The sequence below is a fragment of the Rhinoderma darwinii genome, chromosome 2 (assembly GCF_050947455.1).
Source record: "Rhinoderma darwinii isolate aRhiDar2 chromosome 2, aRhiDar2.hap1, whole genome shotgun sequence".
Classification (NCBI taxonomy): domain Eukaryota; kingdom Metazoa; phylum Chordata; class Amphibia; order Anura; family Rhinodermatidae; genus Rhinoderma; species Rhinoderma darwinii.
Genome location: NC_134688.1, coordinates 164414300 through 164431567, shown reverse-complemented (window position 1 = coordinate 164431567; position 17268 = coordinate 164414300). Strand labels below are relative to the sequence as shown.

Sequence of the window (17268 nt, the reverse complement as noted above, 5' to 3'; positions counted from 1 at the left end):
GGCATGCTATCAATGAGGTTATTAATGGTTGTCTGAGAAATGTTATGCCATGCTGAATGCACTTGGGCAGGCAAATCATCAAGATTGGCTGCTGGCAGCTCCCTTTGCAATTGCCAACCAATATTGTCCCAGATGTGCTCTATGGGAGATGAGTCCAGAGACCCTGAAGGCCATAGTAACACGTTTAGGCTACGCAGGCTGCTCACAGTAGCACAAGCAACATGCGGCCTGACGTCCTGTTGAAAAACGGCTTCTGTGACACTTGGGAGAAATGTCCGTACCACTGGTTCCACGGCCAAATCAATGTAACGCCGCACTGTTAGTGTACCTGAAATGAAAATTAGAGGGGTCCGGCTAACCTACATTATGCCACCCCACACCATAATCCTGGGAGTAGGATCTGTGTGAAGTTCCTTTGTTAAGGCATTTTCATGGCATTGCTCACGTGGTCTCTAGACCAATCTCCGGCTATCATTGCATACCGAAACATAAGCGGGACTCATTGCTGAAGAGGATAAGCCTCCATTCCAGCCACCATTGCCGTCTTGCTGTGCATCATGATAGCCTTTGAGAGTGGTGGCATGTGGTCAAGTGGCGATAACTGGCACGTCAAAGAACAGAAGGCATTGCACAAACATCCTACACCACTTGATCTGATTTTTGAGGTTTCATGTGACTAAAAAACTTTGCTTCCAAAATGGCTTTTATGCCCCTCCCACATGCTACAGATTAGAGCTATGTCCCGTAAAAGTTTATCACTTGCAGATCTTCGTGACACCTGCTACTTTCTCGATTGCATAACTTTACGGCTTGCCCTTCTTGGTGTTGCAATTTCAATGTTGAGTAGCGTAATATAAAATTATATTATATCACCATACCCATATATTTTTTGAAAATAGACACCTTAAAAAATGTTAAAATGGCACACAGCACATGGGCGCCTTCATGAAATTTTGCATCAAAGCCCAATATTTTGTTAAAAATTCATAAAAAATAGGGGGACCCCAAGTTCTTTTTTCAATTATTTATTTAAAAAAAAATGACGTGGGGTCCCCCCCCAATGTTTCATAACCAGCCAGATACAACATAGCAGCAGCAGCAGCCTACCATTACCAGGGTGGGAAGGCCCATTGTTTTTGGGCTTTCCCAGCCTAATAATACCAGCCTGCGGCCACCCCAGTGCCATCACTTCAGATGGTCAGGTACTGGATCGTACCTGGCTCCTCCCAGCACCCTTGATTGCGGTGGGTACCGGGGTAATAATGGGGAGGTTAGTGTTAGCCTCTGCTCCAGCTAAAACTAAGGCCCGTCTTAGTAATGGACGCTGTCTATCAGGCATCCACCATTACTAAGGCAGTAGTAATATAGTTTAAAAAGAAACAGACAAAGAAATTTTTGTTATTGAAATAAAACCCACTAGACAACCCCCGTTAACCAATTTATTGAAATTAAAAAAATACCGTCATCGAAGTAATACTCGAATCTGACGTAGTCCAACGACCGAACCTGTAATAAAAAAAAACGCAAAACAAAACATTAGTAATATTAATAAGTAAAAAAGCAAAACCATTATCATACTTGCCTTCCTGGGTCTGTGACAGTTAAATAAGCAATGACAGCTCTTAGCTGTCATTGGTTCATTTACATCATGTGGTCCCAGGTTACATCAGTTCATTGGCCTACTTTTAAAAGTAGGCCAATGAACTTAGGTAACCGGCCACCACGTGATGTAAACTAACCAATGAGCTGTCACTGCTTAGTTTACTAAGCCTTGTAAGTGGCACAGGATCACCCGAGATGCGCCAGAATTTTGGTGCATCTCGAGTGCGTGTGCCACTATAAACCTAGTGCGTGGACTCCTTCAGATACAAAGGAATCCCCACACCTATCGTCGGCGGGGCTCAGCAAAAAAAGTTTCCGTTGATGCAGGCCTGGTCTTTTCTGAACAGGCCTGCTCCAGCGGAACGACGGCAGGTGGCGCAATGACATAATCGCACCGCCTGCACCAAAAGAAAGCATTAAATGATGAGGAAGGGAACTAATGATTCCCTTGCTTCACCTGCGCTTTCAATTGTATCCGCTTCCTAAGGAAGCAGATACAATTGAAGACAGTACATTACATTAGGGTTGTCACGATACCAGAATTTGGACTTCGATACTGATACTTTGTGTAGTATTGCGATTCTCGATACCAAAACGAAACTTTGCCCACAAAAAAAAAGTTCTTCCATTTTTAGATGTGAGGCACGTGGTGTGATGAATTTTGAACCTTCGTGTGCCTTACATTAATAGTAATTAACCCCATCATGTTTATCAGTCGTAATGAAAAACATTGGGTTAATGTGTGAGGTACATGATGGGGTTAATTACTATTAATGAGAGGCACATGGAGGTATAAAATTTATAACACCACGTGCCTCACATTAATAAGTGAAAGAAAGCAGTTTTTTAAAAATTTTGTTATACTGTACACATCATAAATGACGCTATAAATTTGTTGTGCAGGTTATTATGGTCGCGACAATACCGAATGTGCGTATATTTTATGTATTGAGACTTTTAATTTATGGTTAATTATAAAAAATGTGTGTGCGTATTTTATTGTAGGTTATTACGGTCACGACAATACCGAATGTGTGTATATTTTATGTATTGAGAGTTTTAATTTATTGTTAATTGTAAAAAATGGGTTTCTGTATTTTCTTTATTTAATATTACTTTATTTATACTTTTTTATTTTTAAACTTTAAAGTGTAGCTAAATGTTCGACAAACTTCTGACATGTCATAGTGACATGTCAGGAGTTTGGATTGGTGGGGGTCCGAGCACGGGGACTCCCACCAATCGCTAGAACGAAGCAGCTGAAACACCCGTGTGAGCGCTCAGCTGCTTCGTTTCTGTTCGGTTTTTTCCGGAAAGCCGATGTATCGGAGTACGGGCTCATAGACTTTCTATTGAGTCCGTACAATGATATATTTATTTCCGGAAACAGCCGAACACACACGAAGCAGCTGAACACTCATACAAGCACTTCAGCTGCTTCGTTCTAGAGATTAGCGGGGTCTCAGTGCTCGGACCCCACCAATCCAAACTTCTGACATGTCACTATGACATGTCAGAAGTTTGTCAAACGTTTAGCTACACTTTAAAGAGGTATTCCAGTTACAACAAGATACCCCCTATCCGTAGGGTAAGGGGTAACATGCTAATCAGTGGGTGTCCGACAGCTGGGACCCCCACTGTTTACGAGAACGTGTGTCCCATACCCCTCATTTGAACCGAGCGGCAGGTCGCTCATGCGCACTGCCGCTCCATTCATTCTCTATGGGAGCGCCGGAAATAGGTGAGTACAGCGTTCGGCTCATCACCTCATGCTGACCACATGCACACACTTGTCAGGAGCGGGACAATGACTGTATTACACAGCCACAGCCCTGCTCTAACTACATTCATGTATAACCAGGGGTGGGATTGAAATTTTTAACAACTGGTTCCCTGTTTTGCAGATAAAGATATCGCGTATGGAAAATGATTCTAATAATAAAATAAAACAATTACCATATTCCAAATACGCCCTATATTAAAGTGGACTCTAAATAAAGAAATTCCCTGACCAGAATGTTTTAGTGTGGATTTCCACACTATGTATATAATTACATACGCGTACATATACTTACCGACGCTCATTATATTAAATTCACCCATTACGTATAGACCTACATGCACACATTCAATATCCTAAGCCTGCTCAGCCCATTTAGTTAGGCTGTGGACTGTGAGAAGGGTGGAGGACATTGCGGCGTGCGCAGTAAGCCGCGACAACTCTTCCGGCTAATGCACAGATACAGTGCCAGGAGCAATCTCAGTACATACAGTGAAGGAAATAAGTATTTGATCCCTTGCTGATTTTGTAAGTTTGCCCACTGTCAAAGTCATGAACAGTGCAGAATTTTTAGGCTAGGTTAATTTTACTGTGAGAGATAGATTATATAAAAAAAAAAACAGAAGATCACATAGTCAAAATTAGATATATTTATTTGCATTGTGCACAGAGAAATAAGTATTTGATCCCCTACCAACCATTAAGAGTTCAGCCTCCTCCAGACCAGTTACACGCTCCAAATCAACTCGGTGCCTGCATTAAAGACAGCTGTCTTAAATGGTCACCTGTATAAAAGACTCCTGTCCACAGACTCAATTAATCAGTCTGACTCTAACCTCTACAACATGGGCAAGACCAAAGAACTTTCTAAGGATGTCAGGGACAAGATCATAGACCTGCACAAGGCTGGAATGGGCTACAAAACCATAAGTAAGACACTGGGTGAGAAGGAGACAACTGTTGGTGCAATAGTAAGAAAATGGAAGACATACAAAATGACTGTCAATCGACATCGATCTGGGGCTCCATGCAAAATCTCACCTCGTGGGGTATCCTTGATCCTGAGGAAGGTGAGAGCTCAGCCGAAGACTACACGGGGGGAACTTGTTAATGATCTCAAGGCAGCTGGGACCACAGTCACCAAGAAAACCATTGGTAACACATTACGCCGTAATGGATTAAAATCCTGCAGTGCCCGCAAGGTCCCCCTGCTCAAGAAGGCACATGTACAGGCCCGTCTGAAGTTTGCAAATGAACATCTGGATGATTCTGAGAGTGATTGGGAGAAGGTGCTGTGGTCAGATGAGACTAAAATTGAGCTCTTTGGCATTAACTCAATTCGCCGTGTTTGAAGGAAGAGAAATGCTGCCTATGACCCAAAGAACACCGTCCCCACTGTCAAGCATGGAGGTGGAAACATTATGTTTTGGGGGTGTTTCTCTGCTAAGGGCACAGGACTACTTCACCGCATCAATGGGAGAATGGATGGAGCCATGTACCGTCAAATCCTGAGTGACAACCTCCTTCCCTCCACCAGGACATTAAAAATGGCTCGTGGCTGGGTCTTCCAGCACGACAATGACTCGAAACATACAGCCAAGGCAACAAAGGAGTGGCTCAAAAAGAAGCACATTAAGGTCATGGAGTGGCCTAGCCAGTCTCCAGACCTTAATCCCATCGAAAACTTATGGAGGGAGCTGAAGATCCGAGTTGCCAAGCGACAGCCTCGAAATCGTAATGATTTACAGATGATCTGCAAAGAGCAGTGGGCCAAAATTCCATCTAACATGTGTGCAAACCTCATCATAAACTACAAAAAACGTCTGACTGCTGTACTTGTCAACAAGGGTTTTGCCACCAAGTATTAAGTCTTGTTTGCCAAAAGGAATCAAATACTTATTTCTCTGTGCACAATGCAAATAAATATATATAATTTTGACTATGTGATTTTCGTTTTTTTTTTAAATATAATCTATCTCTCACTGGTAAAATTAATCTAGCCTAAAAATTTTGGACTGTTCATGACTTTGACAGTGGGCAAACTTACAAAATCAGCAAGGGATCAAATACTTATTTCCTTCACTGTATATATAGCACCAGAACCAAGCTCAGTACATATATACAGCACCAGAACCAAGTCAAGTACATACATACAACACCATAACAAAGCTCAGTACATATATACAACACCAGAACAAAGCTCAGTACATATATATACAGCATCATAACCAAGCCAAGTACATAAATACAACACCAGAACCAAGCTCAGTACATATATACAGCACCAGAACAAAGCCAAGTACATAAATACAACACCAGAAGCAAGCTCAGTACATAAATACAGCACCAGAACCAAGCTCAGTACATATATACTCACCAGAACCAAGTTCAGTACATATATACAGCCCCAGAACCAAGCTCAGCACATATATACAACACCAGAACCAAGCTCAGTACATATAAAGTGCACCAGAACCAAGCTCCAAAATTTCCGCACCTATAAACGAAGATAAAATTGTCAGGGTCCCGCACTCTATGCTCCTAAATATAATAGTATCATACACTGTGCCCCTGAGTATAATAGTATCATACACTGTGCTCCTAACTATAATAGTACTATACACTGTGCTTCTGAATATAATAGTATCATACACTGTGCCCCTGAATATAATAGTATCATACACTGTGCTCCTACTTATAATAGTACTATACACTGTGCCCCTGAATATAATAGTACTATTCACTGTGCTCCTGAATATAATAGCACATTACACTGTGCTCCTGAATAAAATATTACTATACACTGCGCTCCTGAATATAATAGTACTATACACTGTGCTCCTGAATATAATAGTACTATACACTGCACTCAGGTGTGAACCTAGCCCGTCTGCCGCCTGAGGCGAACTATAAAAAGACGCCCCCCAAATCTATCAGAGTTTTCTCATTCCTAGCTTTACACATCAAACACGCAATATATGCATTTTTTAAATAGGAAAACATTTGATGTTTATTTGATAGGCCCTGTTTACACTGAGTATTTTAACGAGTTTTTGGGCGCGGAAACCGCTCCGCAAAACTCGTCAAAAACTGTCCGAAAATGCCTCCCGAGAAAGAAGGGACATGCCCTATCTTCGCGCGTTTACGCCTCTGACCTCCTATTGACATCAATAGGAGGCAGAGAAAGGGTATTTCGCAGAGTTTTTTGCCCGTAGCACTCAATGGCCGCGAGCGAAAAACGCGGTGAGAATTGCAGCAAACAACGTGCAGGAAGGACAAAATCTGCCTCAAAATCCCAAACAGAATTTTGAGGCAGAATTTTCCTCCTGCAAAATACTCAGTGTGAACATAGCCTTAAAGTGCTGTTTGAAGTATGGAAAATATTTAAAGAGGCTCTGTCACCAGATTCTCAAATCCCTATCTCCTATTGCATGTGATCGGTGCTGCAATGTAGAGAACAGTAACGTGTTTTTAAAAAAAAAACTTTCATTTTTGGCCAAGTTATGAGCTATTTTATATATATGCAAATGAGCTTTGAAATGGACAACTGGGCGTGTTTATTTTGGTATGTCCAACTGGGCGTGTATGGTGTTTTTAACTGGGCGTGTTTACGTGTATGACGCTGACCAATCAGTGACCAGTCAGCGTCATACACTCATCTCCATTCATTTACACAGCACATAGTGTTCTTACTAGAACGATGTGCAGCCACATACACAAGTGTCCTGATAATGAATACACATAACCTCCAGCCTGGACGTCATGTGTACTCAGAATCCTGACACTTCTGAATCTTTTCTGTGAGATTACAGCAAGCCACGCGTAATCTCGCGAGATTTCGAGGTAAGCGAGATTTCGTTTCCCTTGCTGGAAATCTCACAGAAAAGATTGAGAAGTGTCAGGATTCTGAATACACATGACGTCCAGGCTGGAGGTCATGTGTATTCATTATCAAGACACATGTGTATGTGGCTGCACATCGTTCTAGTAAGAACACTATGTTTTGTGTAAATGAATGGAGAGGAGTGTATGACACTGACTGTTAAATTCAAAAAAGGCTGCCTGCCGGCAGAAATAAGCCCTGTTTTCCAACCATTATTAAAGAGTAAAAATAAAAAAGTCTTTATTCAATTTGCAACAAGGACAGACTACATGAAATTTAAAAGTTAATGTCCATTTCTGACAGCAATTAGCACAGTGCCAGACGTAAGAGCTCTGTCTAGAAAGGGTTAAGTACCACAACCACAGAGCGCTACATGCAGTTAGTTATTAGTTAGATTCAAAGGTGTCAATAGGACAATTATTAAAATAAAGGTAGAAGCCCCCCCGACATGTTTCGCTAGGATGTAGCGTCCTCAGGGGTATCGGGGCCAATGACAGCGAGCGGCGGTGTCAGTCTCATTAAGTATTCACTGCAACTAGCTGAACATGTGTCCACAATCAGTCGATAGCCTATCCAAGGAGGAATAGAGGACCGAGCCTCCTCCTCCGTTGATTGACAGATTCTGCCACCAATCACTTACTAGTTAGATGCCACCAATGAACAGCACTCAAGCTAGTATGTGCTGACTTGAAGAAAATCAGACCAGATAAAAAAAGAGCATTAGCTAATCTCAGTGAAATGGAAAGAATAGCATTGGACGAATTGTGTCACAATGATATAATAACCATAAAACCCTCCGATAAAGGGGGCAACATTGTGGTCATGGACCAGGATGACTATGTTGCCATGGTCCATAGACTGTTAGATGACACCACTACATATATGATCCTTGAGAAAAATCCGACTGATCTGTTCCTCAGTGCATTATACACGTTACTTGATGTAGCCAAGACACAGAATAAGATTAGTAATGAAGAATTCAAACGCATCTATAACCCTACTCCTACACTAGCGACATTCTACGCACTGCCGAAAATCCACAAGATGTCTCGCCCAATACCGGGTCGACCAATCGTGTCTGGCAATGATAGTCTTACCCAAGGCATTAGTATGTACTTGGATGAAATCCTTTCGCCATTTGTCACCTCCCTGCCTTCATTTCTAAGGGACACGAAGGATACCATCAACAGGATCCAGGAGATTCATGTGACCTCTTCTACATTTATTGCCAGTATAGATGTAGAATCACTTTATACTAATATCCAACACCAATTTGGCCTCACAGCAGTTGCACATTTTTTGGGTACCAAGGGAGTTCAATTTCATTCTCATAACAAATTCCTACTATCACTACTCCGGTTTCTTCTCACTCACAATTATTTTTTATTTGATCACAAATTTTATTTGCAGACCAAAGGAACAGCTATGGGCACTGTTTGTGCACCTACCTATGCAAACCTATTTTTGGGGTGGTGGGAGGATACCTTGGTCTTCACTGACACTTTAGCTTCATACACTTGTCACATCCTGTTCTGGGGGAGATATATTGACGATATTCTCCTCCTATGGGATGGGGACCTAAACACATTTCACGACTTCATGCACACACTCAATTCTAATCATATAGGCATGAAATTTACCCACGTCATTCATAAAAAGGAGATCATCTTTTTGGACCTAAAAATCTCTCTGGATCCTGCTGGTGGTATCCACACGGATATCTCACGTAAACCAACGTCCACTAATAGCCTGCTGCACTGGGACAGTTATCACCCCCCTGCCTTAAAGAAGGGAATCCCAATAGGGCAATATCTCCGTGCCAAACGTAACTGCTCGGACGAGCAGTCTTTTGAATTGGAGTGTAGTGGGCTTTTCACTAAGTTTTTGGCACGTGGATATCCCAAAAAATGGCTACACAAAGCGTATGCCAGAGCGAGAGCCACTGATAGAAGAGATCTATTATGTGAACGTAAATCCGTTACTGATCAACAATTAACAGTCACTGGCAAATCTGCTGTAATGACCAGTGTAAGATGCATTGGGACCTTTGATACTGGCTCCCAACAGGTTCGTGATATTCTTGAACGTCACTGGCCGGTTCTCCTGGCAGACCCTGACTTACAGGGTGTTGTTCCTTCCACACCAAACATCACATATCGAAGAGGTAGAAATCTACGTGACTATCTGGTGCATAGTCATCATTCTGGAGTGATTTCTGTGTCAAAAAATTGGCTGAAGACATCGGTCACTGGTTCTCATCCATGTGGCCGATGTTCTTTTTGCCACTTAATGGCTACTACAAAAGAATTTACCAATCCACTTGATAACAGATCCTATCGGATTAAACAATTTATTAATTGCCGTAGCAAGGGAGTTATTTACATAGCCAGCTGCTCTTGTCCTAAGTTATATGTAGGGAAGACAATACAAGAATTACGGAGGAGAATTTCTAAACATCTAAGCACTATAAATCAAAAAGAGGATACACCACTGTCTAGGCACATCCGTCTTGTACATGATGGGGACATTCGCTCCTTGAAATTCTGGGGCATTACGCAAGTCAAACTTGGCCCTAGAGCAGGTAACCTTGACCGCAAGTTGTTACAGGAGGAGGCACGTTGGATCCATCGCCTTGGATCTCTCAGCCCAGGAGGCCTCAATGAGGGATTTACGTTTGCTGCTTTTCTGTGAATCCTACACGTTACCCAAACACTGGAACTATACTTCAGTTTGTGTGATTATTCTGGACCTGTACTGACAATGTAGTCATTAAACTCTTTATACTCTTTCTCTGCCTTACTATCCACATTTCTTATATGAATATACTACTATCAATCATACTTAGTATTTGCTTCAGGTACCCCCCAGGCTACAGCTTGGTAAGCGACATAGCGGCGGTTTGAATATTTTGATCAATTATAACTCACTGCGTTTCTTTATGAGTCACTTTGATAGCAACTGACTCTGAATGCTTGGTCTCTTCTAAGCCCGATGAGTGTAATATCTCATACCTTTTATCTATCCATAGATATTTTTGTATTATTCTGTATACTACTTATATCGCTGTCTGACATAAATGGCATTCTTACTATGCCGTTCTGGTACACCTTTGCGCGTATATCTCTGGTATTTCAGCGTGTATACTTGTATACTAATTTGCAATGCCTATCATGAATCTGCTCATTTTGATTTACCCTAGTTTATTAGCGCATTGATCTATTAGTCCACTGATAACCTTCCCAGATCACAGTAACATCTTTTGTGCTGCTTACAGTAATTGTAACATCACCTTTAATCACCTCACAGCGCCAGCGTGTTAAATTGTATTATTATTGTATCACTCTGTTCACATTGTGCGTTTGTGCACCGTTTTACAAACTCTCTAGTAAACTTTTTTTTTTATTTTTTATTTTTAATAAAATTGTATTATTATTGTATCACTCTGTTCACATTGTGCGTTTGTGCACCGTTTTACAAACTCTCCAGTAAACCTTTTTTTTTTTTTCTTTTTTAATTTATTTTTTGCATAATAGCAGTGTCCCGATACTGTGTATAGCGATTATCTTGCTGTCCGGCATATACGGCATTCTGATTCAGTCATGCCAGTACACCAGTGTGTCTGTCTCCGTGTGTAGACTCGTACACTTATCTATAGTGTCCATGATAACTCTGCCTATTATGTCTTTCTACCCTATAAACGTATTGATCTATAAGCCCACTAATAACTTCTTTAGATCATAGTAATATTGTTGTGCCGCTCACAGCAACTATAATATCGTCTTTAATCAGGGCACAGCGTTTGTACCTAGAATGGTACTATTACTAATCACATTCGTTACTATCCCATCACTTTTCTCACTTTGTGCCACTGTGCACTTATCTATAAACTCATCGGTGACCTCTTTCTTGTATTATAGTAATGTTATAATTATATGTACAGCGATTACCATCAAGCAGCCTGGTGTGCTTGTGCACTTGAGTGCTGTTCATTGGTGGCATCTAACTAGTAAGTGATTGGTGGCAGAATCTGTCAATCAACGGAGGAGGAGGCTCGGTCCTCTATTCCTCCTTGGATAGGCTATCGACTGATTGTGGACACATGTTCAGCTAGTTGTAGTGAATACTTAATGAGACTGACACCGCCGCTCGCTGTCATTGGCCCCGATACCCCTGAGGACGCTACATCGTAGCGAAACATGTCGGGGGGGCTTCTACCTTTATTTTAATAATTGTCCTATTGACACCTTTGAATCTAACTAATAACTAACTGCATGTAGCGCTCTGTGGTTGTGGTACTTAACCCTTTCTAGACAGAGCTCTTACGTCTGGCACTGTGCTAATTGCTGTCAGAAATGGACATTAACTTTTAAATTTCATGTAGTCTGTCCTTGTTGCAAATTGAATAAAGACTTTTTTATTTTTACTCTTTAATAATGGTTGGAAAACAGGGCTTATTTCTGCCGGCAGGCAGCCTTTTTTGAATTTAACTGTTGCACGCCCACCAACTATTGAGGTCCGCTCCATTGTATTTTTTGCTATGACACTGACTGGTCACTGATTGGTCAGCGTCATACACGTAAACACGCCCAGTTAAAAATACAATACACGCCCAGTTGGACATACGAAAAAAAACACGCCCAGTTGTCCATTTCAAAGCTTATTTGCATATATATATATATATATATATATATATATATATATAAAATTGCTCATAACTTGGCCAAAAATGACCGTTTAAAAAAAAACAACTTTACTGTTATCTACATTGCAGCGCCGATCACATGCAATAGGAGATAGGGATTTGAGAATCTGGTGACAGAGCCTCTTTAAAGAATTATTCTTACTGCCAATCAGTGCAGTGCAAATAGTACAGTCTGCACTGCACTGCCCCATATCTTTCCTCGGCAACCAGTCTCATTTGCGCTGTTTTGAAGCGGCACGTCCTGGGCTAGTTTCTTTGCTCTACCTGCTATATTGTTGTGGTCTGCCTGTGCTGGCTTGATGACAGTGGTGGATTAATATGATCTTAGGCCCTGGGCTGTACACAAGTAATGGGCCCACATCCCACACGTAAGTATCACCTACATGTCAAAGTACATCACATGCCACTCTGCAGACTGTCTCTTAGCCTGATCATCTGCTGCCACACCCACACTTCCCCACAGCCCCCACCACAGTAATTTACATAGATTGTAAGACCAAAATTACAAATAATACCCCTATACTGTTACTGAATACTACCCCATACTGTTACTGAATAATACCCCCATACTGATAGCCTCATTTGTTATTTAGATATCAGTGATGTAATATTTGGCGCTTTTTACACCAGCCGATATTCGGTCGATGCAGCGAGCGCCTATCAACGATACATCGTTGATATGCGCTTGATTGCTCCTGTCACTCGGAGCTATGGATGGGGACGAGCGCTCTTTACTCGGATCGCTCGTCCCCATACGTTACTATCATGTCGGCAGCGCAACCTCCCTGTTTAGACAAGGAGATGTGCTGCCTACAACCAGAATATTTAACTTTTTTAAGACGATACGACCAGCAGATGATTGAGCATTTGTTCGTCCATCTGCTGATCGCTGCCCTGTTTACACAGGGCAATTATTGGCAATGAGCGTTCTAAGAACGCTGGTCTACCCGATAGTTGCCCAGTGTAAAACCCCCTATAGTGTCTCTCATAGAGCCCCCTGTAGATAGTGCTCCCCATAGTGTCCTCTGTAGTTAGTAGCATTCCATGTAGTTTGTGCCCCTATATTGTCCTCCCCTGTAGTTAGTGCCCCTATATAGTGCTCTCCTGTAGTTATTGTCCCCTATATAGTCCTCCACTGTAGTTGGTGCCACCTATATAGTCCTCCCCAGTAGTTTGTGCTCCCCTATATAGTCTTCCTCTGTAGTTATTGTCCCATATATAGTCCTCCCCTGTAGTTAGTTCCCCCTATATAGTCCTCCCCTGTAGTTATTGTCAGCTATATAGTACTACTCTGTAGTTATTGTCCCCTATATAGTCCTCCCCTGTAGATCATGCCCCTATATAGTTCTCCGCTTTTGTTATTGTCCCCTATAGTTAAGGCCCCCAACACTGCCCACACTGCGAACCGGCTGTAATTTTAACAACCGGTTCACGGGAACTGGGCCGAAACGGCAGGATCCCACCCCTGTGTATAACAATACTAAGCTGTGCGACCGTGAGGCAATACATTAATTAACGGTATTGAACTATTTGAGGGTGCACGGCATCGAAATAGTATTGATGCATCGTGCAACACAACATTAAACATGTAGTAATACTTACCTGACCTGCTGCAGTGCCCTCCTGTCCTGCCGTCCACTCCCCCTACAGCGCTTCTTAGACTAAGTCTAAGATACGCCCACTGATCTCTGATTGGCCACAGCTGCTCTGGCCCAACCATTAACAGTGGGCCTGTCTTACAGACAAAAGAGCGTTGGTGAAGCGCACATCCCCCTGCCCTGTGAGTGACCTGGCCACCCTAGGCACTGCACCCCCAATACCTAGTGCTATATACGGCTCAGCTTACAGATTGAAAGCAGCTGGTATCATTTGAAAGCTAAGATTCTGAGCTTTAATATGATACTAAGTTCTAATCTCTAGTCCTTATATTCTAGACCTGGCGAGCAATTAATCTAATGGCGTATTACATTGAAGTTCTTGACAGTGAAAACGTTAAACTGTATACAAAGATAAACATACCCTTTAGGGCCTGTTCATATCTACGTCGGGCTTCCATTCATGGGTTCCATTCTAGCTTTCCGTCGGATGAACCGATGAATGGAAAGCCAAACAGAAACCATAGCTTCTGTTTGTATTACCATTGATTTCAATGGTAATGCTTCCATTGCAATTGGTTTCAGTTTGTTTCTGTTCCGTAAGGTTTCCGTTTATTTAGCGGAAACAACAGCGTAGTCGAACCAATGAGCGGAAGCCGATGTGAACACAGCCTTGAAGGGAACCTGTCACCAGCATTTCACCTATTAAACCAGCAATACCTGGTGGAAGTGGGTGAAAAATCATTTTATGTAACCTACAATTATCTTCTAAGTAGGCTCTGTACCCTTAGCAATCTGTTTTTTTGTGTTCCTGCACTGTATGCTAATGAGGAAAAGTGTCATATCTTCATTCCTCGAGCCTTTACGAGTTAACCCCTCCTCACTTTTTATTGACAGCTCCTCGCCTCCCCACAGCACACACGAAATCCTGCGCTTGCGCATCGGTGTCCTGTTTCGCTGCATGCACACAACAGGACACCATAGCGGTGCATGCGCAGTATCTTGATTTGAGGCCTTGACGAAGCAGGGAAGGGCGTAGAACCATACATGACAGGCGCATGCGCGCTATCTCAGACGAGATTTGGGAACTTAGGGCGGGCCTGTTTAAGGTGGTGGGCGGGCGTAAGAAGCGGAAACGAACGAGACTGCTGGAATATTGCCATAAAAAGCGCAAAATGTTTGCTGACCGTTCTTTACAGGAGGAGGAGTTTAGTACAGGGGATAACGGCAATGAACTTTTTTGTCACCTTGCCTTCCAAAAAAAAGGATAAAAAGTGCTCAAAAACTCGCATGCACCCCAAAATGGTACCAATTAAAACTACAGCTCGTCCTGTAAAAAAATCAGCCCTCATACCACTACGTCTATGAAAAATAAAATAGGTTAAGGCTTCAATAAGTCAGGAAAGAAAAAAATACGCAGTTGTGCAGGCCCGAGGGGAACATTTCTACTGTTTCAAAAGGTGATTTATCAAGGCCCTAAAATTAGGGAACCAGGAAGGGGTGGGCCCTAATCAAAAGAAGGCCCCAAAATCCACTAGGTGCTCCTTTGTTTCTGAGCCCGGTGTTTCAGTCCATTAGCACTCTCGGGCCACATGTGGGATATTTCTAAAAACTGCAGAATCTGGGCAATAAATATTGAGTTGCGTTTCTCTGGTAAAACCTTCTGTGTTACAGAAAAAAATTAATTCAAATTGAATTTCTGCAAAAAAAATTTGTAAATTTCACCTCTACTTTGCTTTAATTCTTGTGAAACACCTAAGGGGTTAAGAAACTTTCTAAATGCTGTTTTGAATACTTTGAGGGGTGCAGTTTTTAAAATGGGGTGATTTATGGGGGTTTATATTGTATGGGCCTCTCAAAGCCACTTTGCAACTTAACTGGTCCATAAAAAAAATAGCCTTTTGAAATGTATAGTTCTAAGAATTGTAATGTCCTAGAAAAATAGAAGGATGTTCAATAAGCAATGCCAATCTAAAGTAGACATATGGGAAATGTTAATTAGCAACTATTTTGTGCGGTATAACTATTTATCTTACAAACAGATACATTTAAATTGAGAAAAATGCTAATATTTGCAATTTTTCGCCAAATTTTGGTGTTTATCACAATTAAATACGAATACGAATGTATCGAGCAAATTTTACCAGTAACATAAAGTCCAATGTGTCACGAGAAAGCAATCTCAGAATCGCTTGGATAGGTAAAAGCATTCCAAACTTATTACCACATAAAGTGAGATATGCCAAATTTGAAAAATAAGGCTCTGTCAGGAAGGTCAAAAGTGGCAAGAAGAGGTAATATGACATTTTGTGTACTTTATGGTTTGTTTAGAGTAAGTTTTGATGGTAATGTGGTGATTAATGTTTCAGGTCATGGGCAGTGTAACTGTGGACTATGTGATTGTAAAGATGGATGGACTGGAAGAAAGTGTGAACATCCACGGTCCTGTCACCTGTCAGTAGAAGAAAGCAAGAAAAGATGCCAGGGAAGTTCCTCTCTGCCATGTTCTGGAAGAGGTATGTTGATAGGATGAGGAGTTTTTTTTATATGATACACATACTGTATACCAGATGTTAACAGATGTTTATAAGGATTTAATCTTAGTGGTTCCCTTAAAGGTCACTGTATCACTGTATGAAATATTTATGTACCAAGGCAAACAGAGAACTCACCAAATTATGTTCTTATTTCCATTATGGAAATCCTATTGGTTGTCACACAACTATCCCTACCTTTGAGTGTTAATAGAGTTAATAAATGTGCTACAAAACAACTTTTCGCATATTGGCAACCACATTGGTCATGCTGCTATTGTTTTAAATGAGGACAAATCCGATTCTACTGTAGAAGTGAATTTGCTATAGATCTACAAGAATAGGTATCGTCCATGAGCCTTGAATATAATGGCAGGTGAGTGACTTTCAATAAAGTATTCAATTTGATCTTAAATGTAACAAGATTCAGAAAGCACTAGGTTTTCATGTGGTTGCCTACGTAGGGGCCCAACCCGATAAGTAGAATGAATGTACTATGCACACCGGATCGGAGTAATTTTTCAAACTAAGTTTTATTTTGCCAGTATCAGTGCAACATTTTGGTCATCTCCTTTAGCGGTCAGCTGTCTATCTTAAGCGCCATTTTGTAGGATCCAGCGTAATACAGTGCCTGAGCGAGGTCAAGGAGATGACCGAAACGCTGCACTGATACTGGCAAAATAAAATCTATTTGGAAAAATTACTCCTATCTGGTGTGCATAGTGACCTTCTTTCTTCTTCAATTTGATCTTAAAATACACCTGAAGTAGAAAACTTTATTGCATTTTACTTTGTAAATTTCAGATCCTTCTCTTCTGCCAAGTGTGTTATGCCATTGACGCTACTTTGAATAGCTCCATAATGCGGCATTACAATGGAACATGCTTCAGGTGTTTTGTGTGCCTCTGTATAGAATTTGAGGCACATGGAGAAACATTATTGGGCCATAGATCTCTGTGGGTTTGGTATTACAAATCTGTACAATACGGATACATAATAAGTTCATGGGCATGAGGATTTAGGCTTTTTTATGTCTTAAATCAGACATTTTTACAAGATTACAAAATGTACTATTGCTCCCTTTGAATGCATGTATGTTATTGTTAATAGGTAAACAGTGCAGTATATTTATTTTTCTGAGAAGAGCATAAAATATGTTCAAAGTCCAAATC

At 41.4% G+C, this 17268-nt stretch overlaps 1 protein-coding gene across 1 annotated transcript in view; it reads left to right on the top strand.

The window, feature by feature from the left end:
* The window catches only part of ITGBL1 (integrin subunit beta like 1), a 336244-nt gene that overhangs the window by 141098 nt on the left and 177878 nt on the right, over positions 1-17268 (top strand). The window contains exon 7 of the mRNA XM_075852439.1: positions 15932-16078. Coding sequence (XP_075708554.1) covers positions 15932-16078 — 147 coding nt within the window. The remainder of the gene's footprint in view (positions 1-15931; positions 16079-17268) is intronic.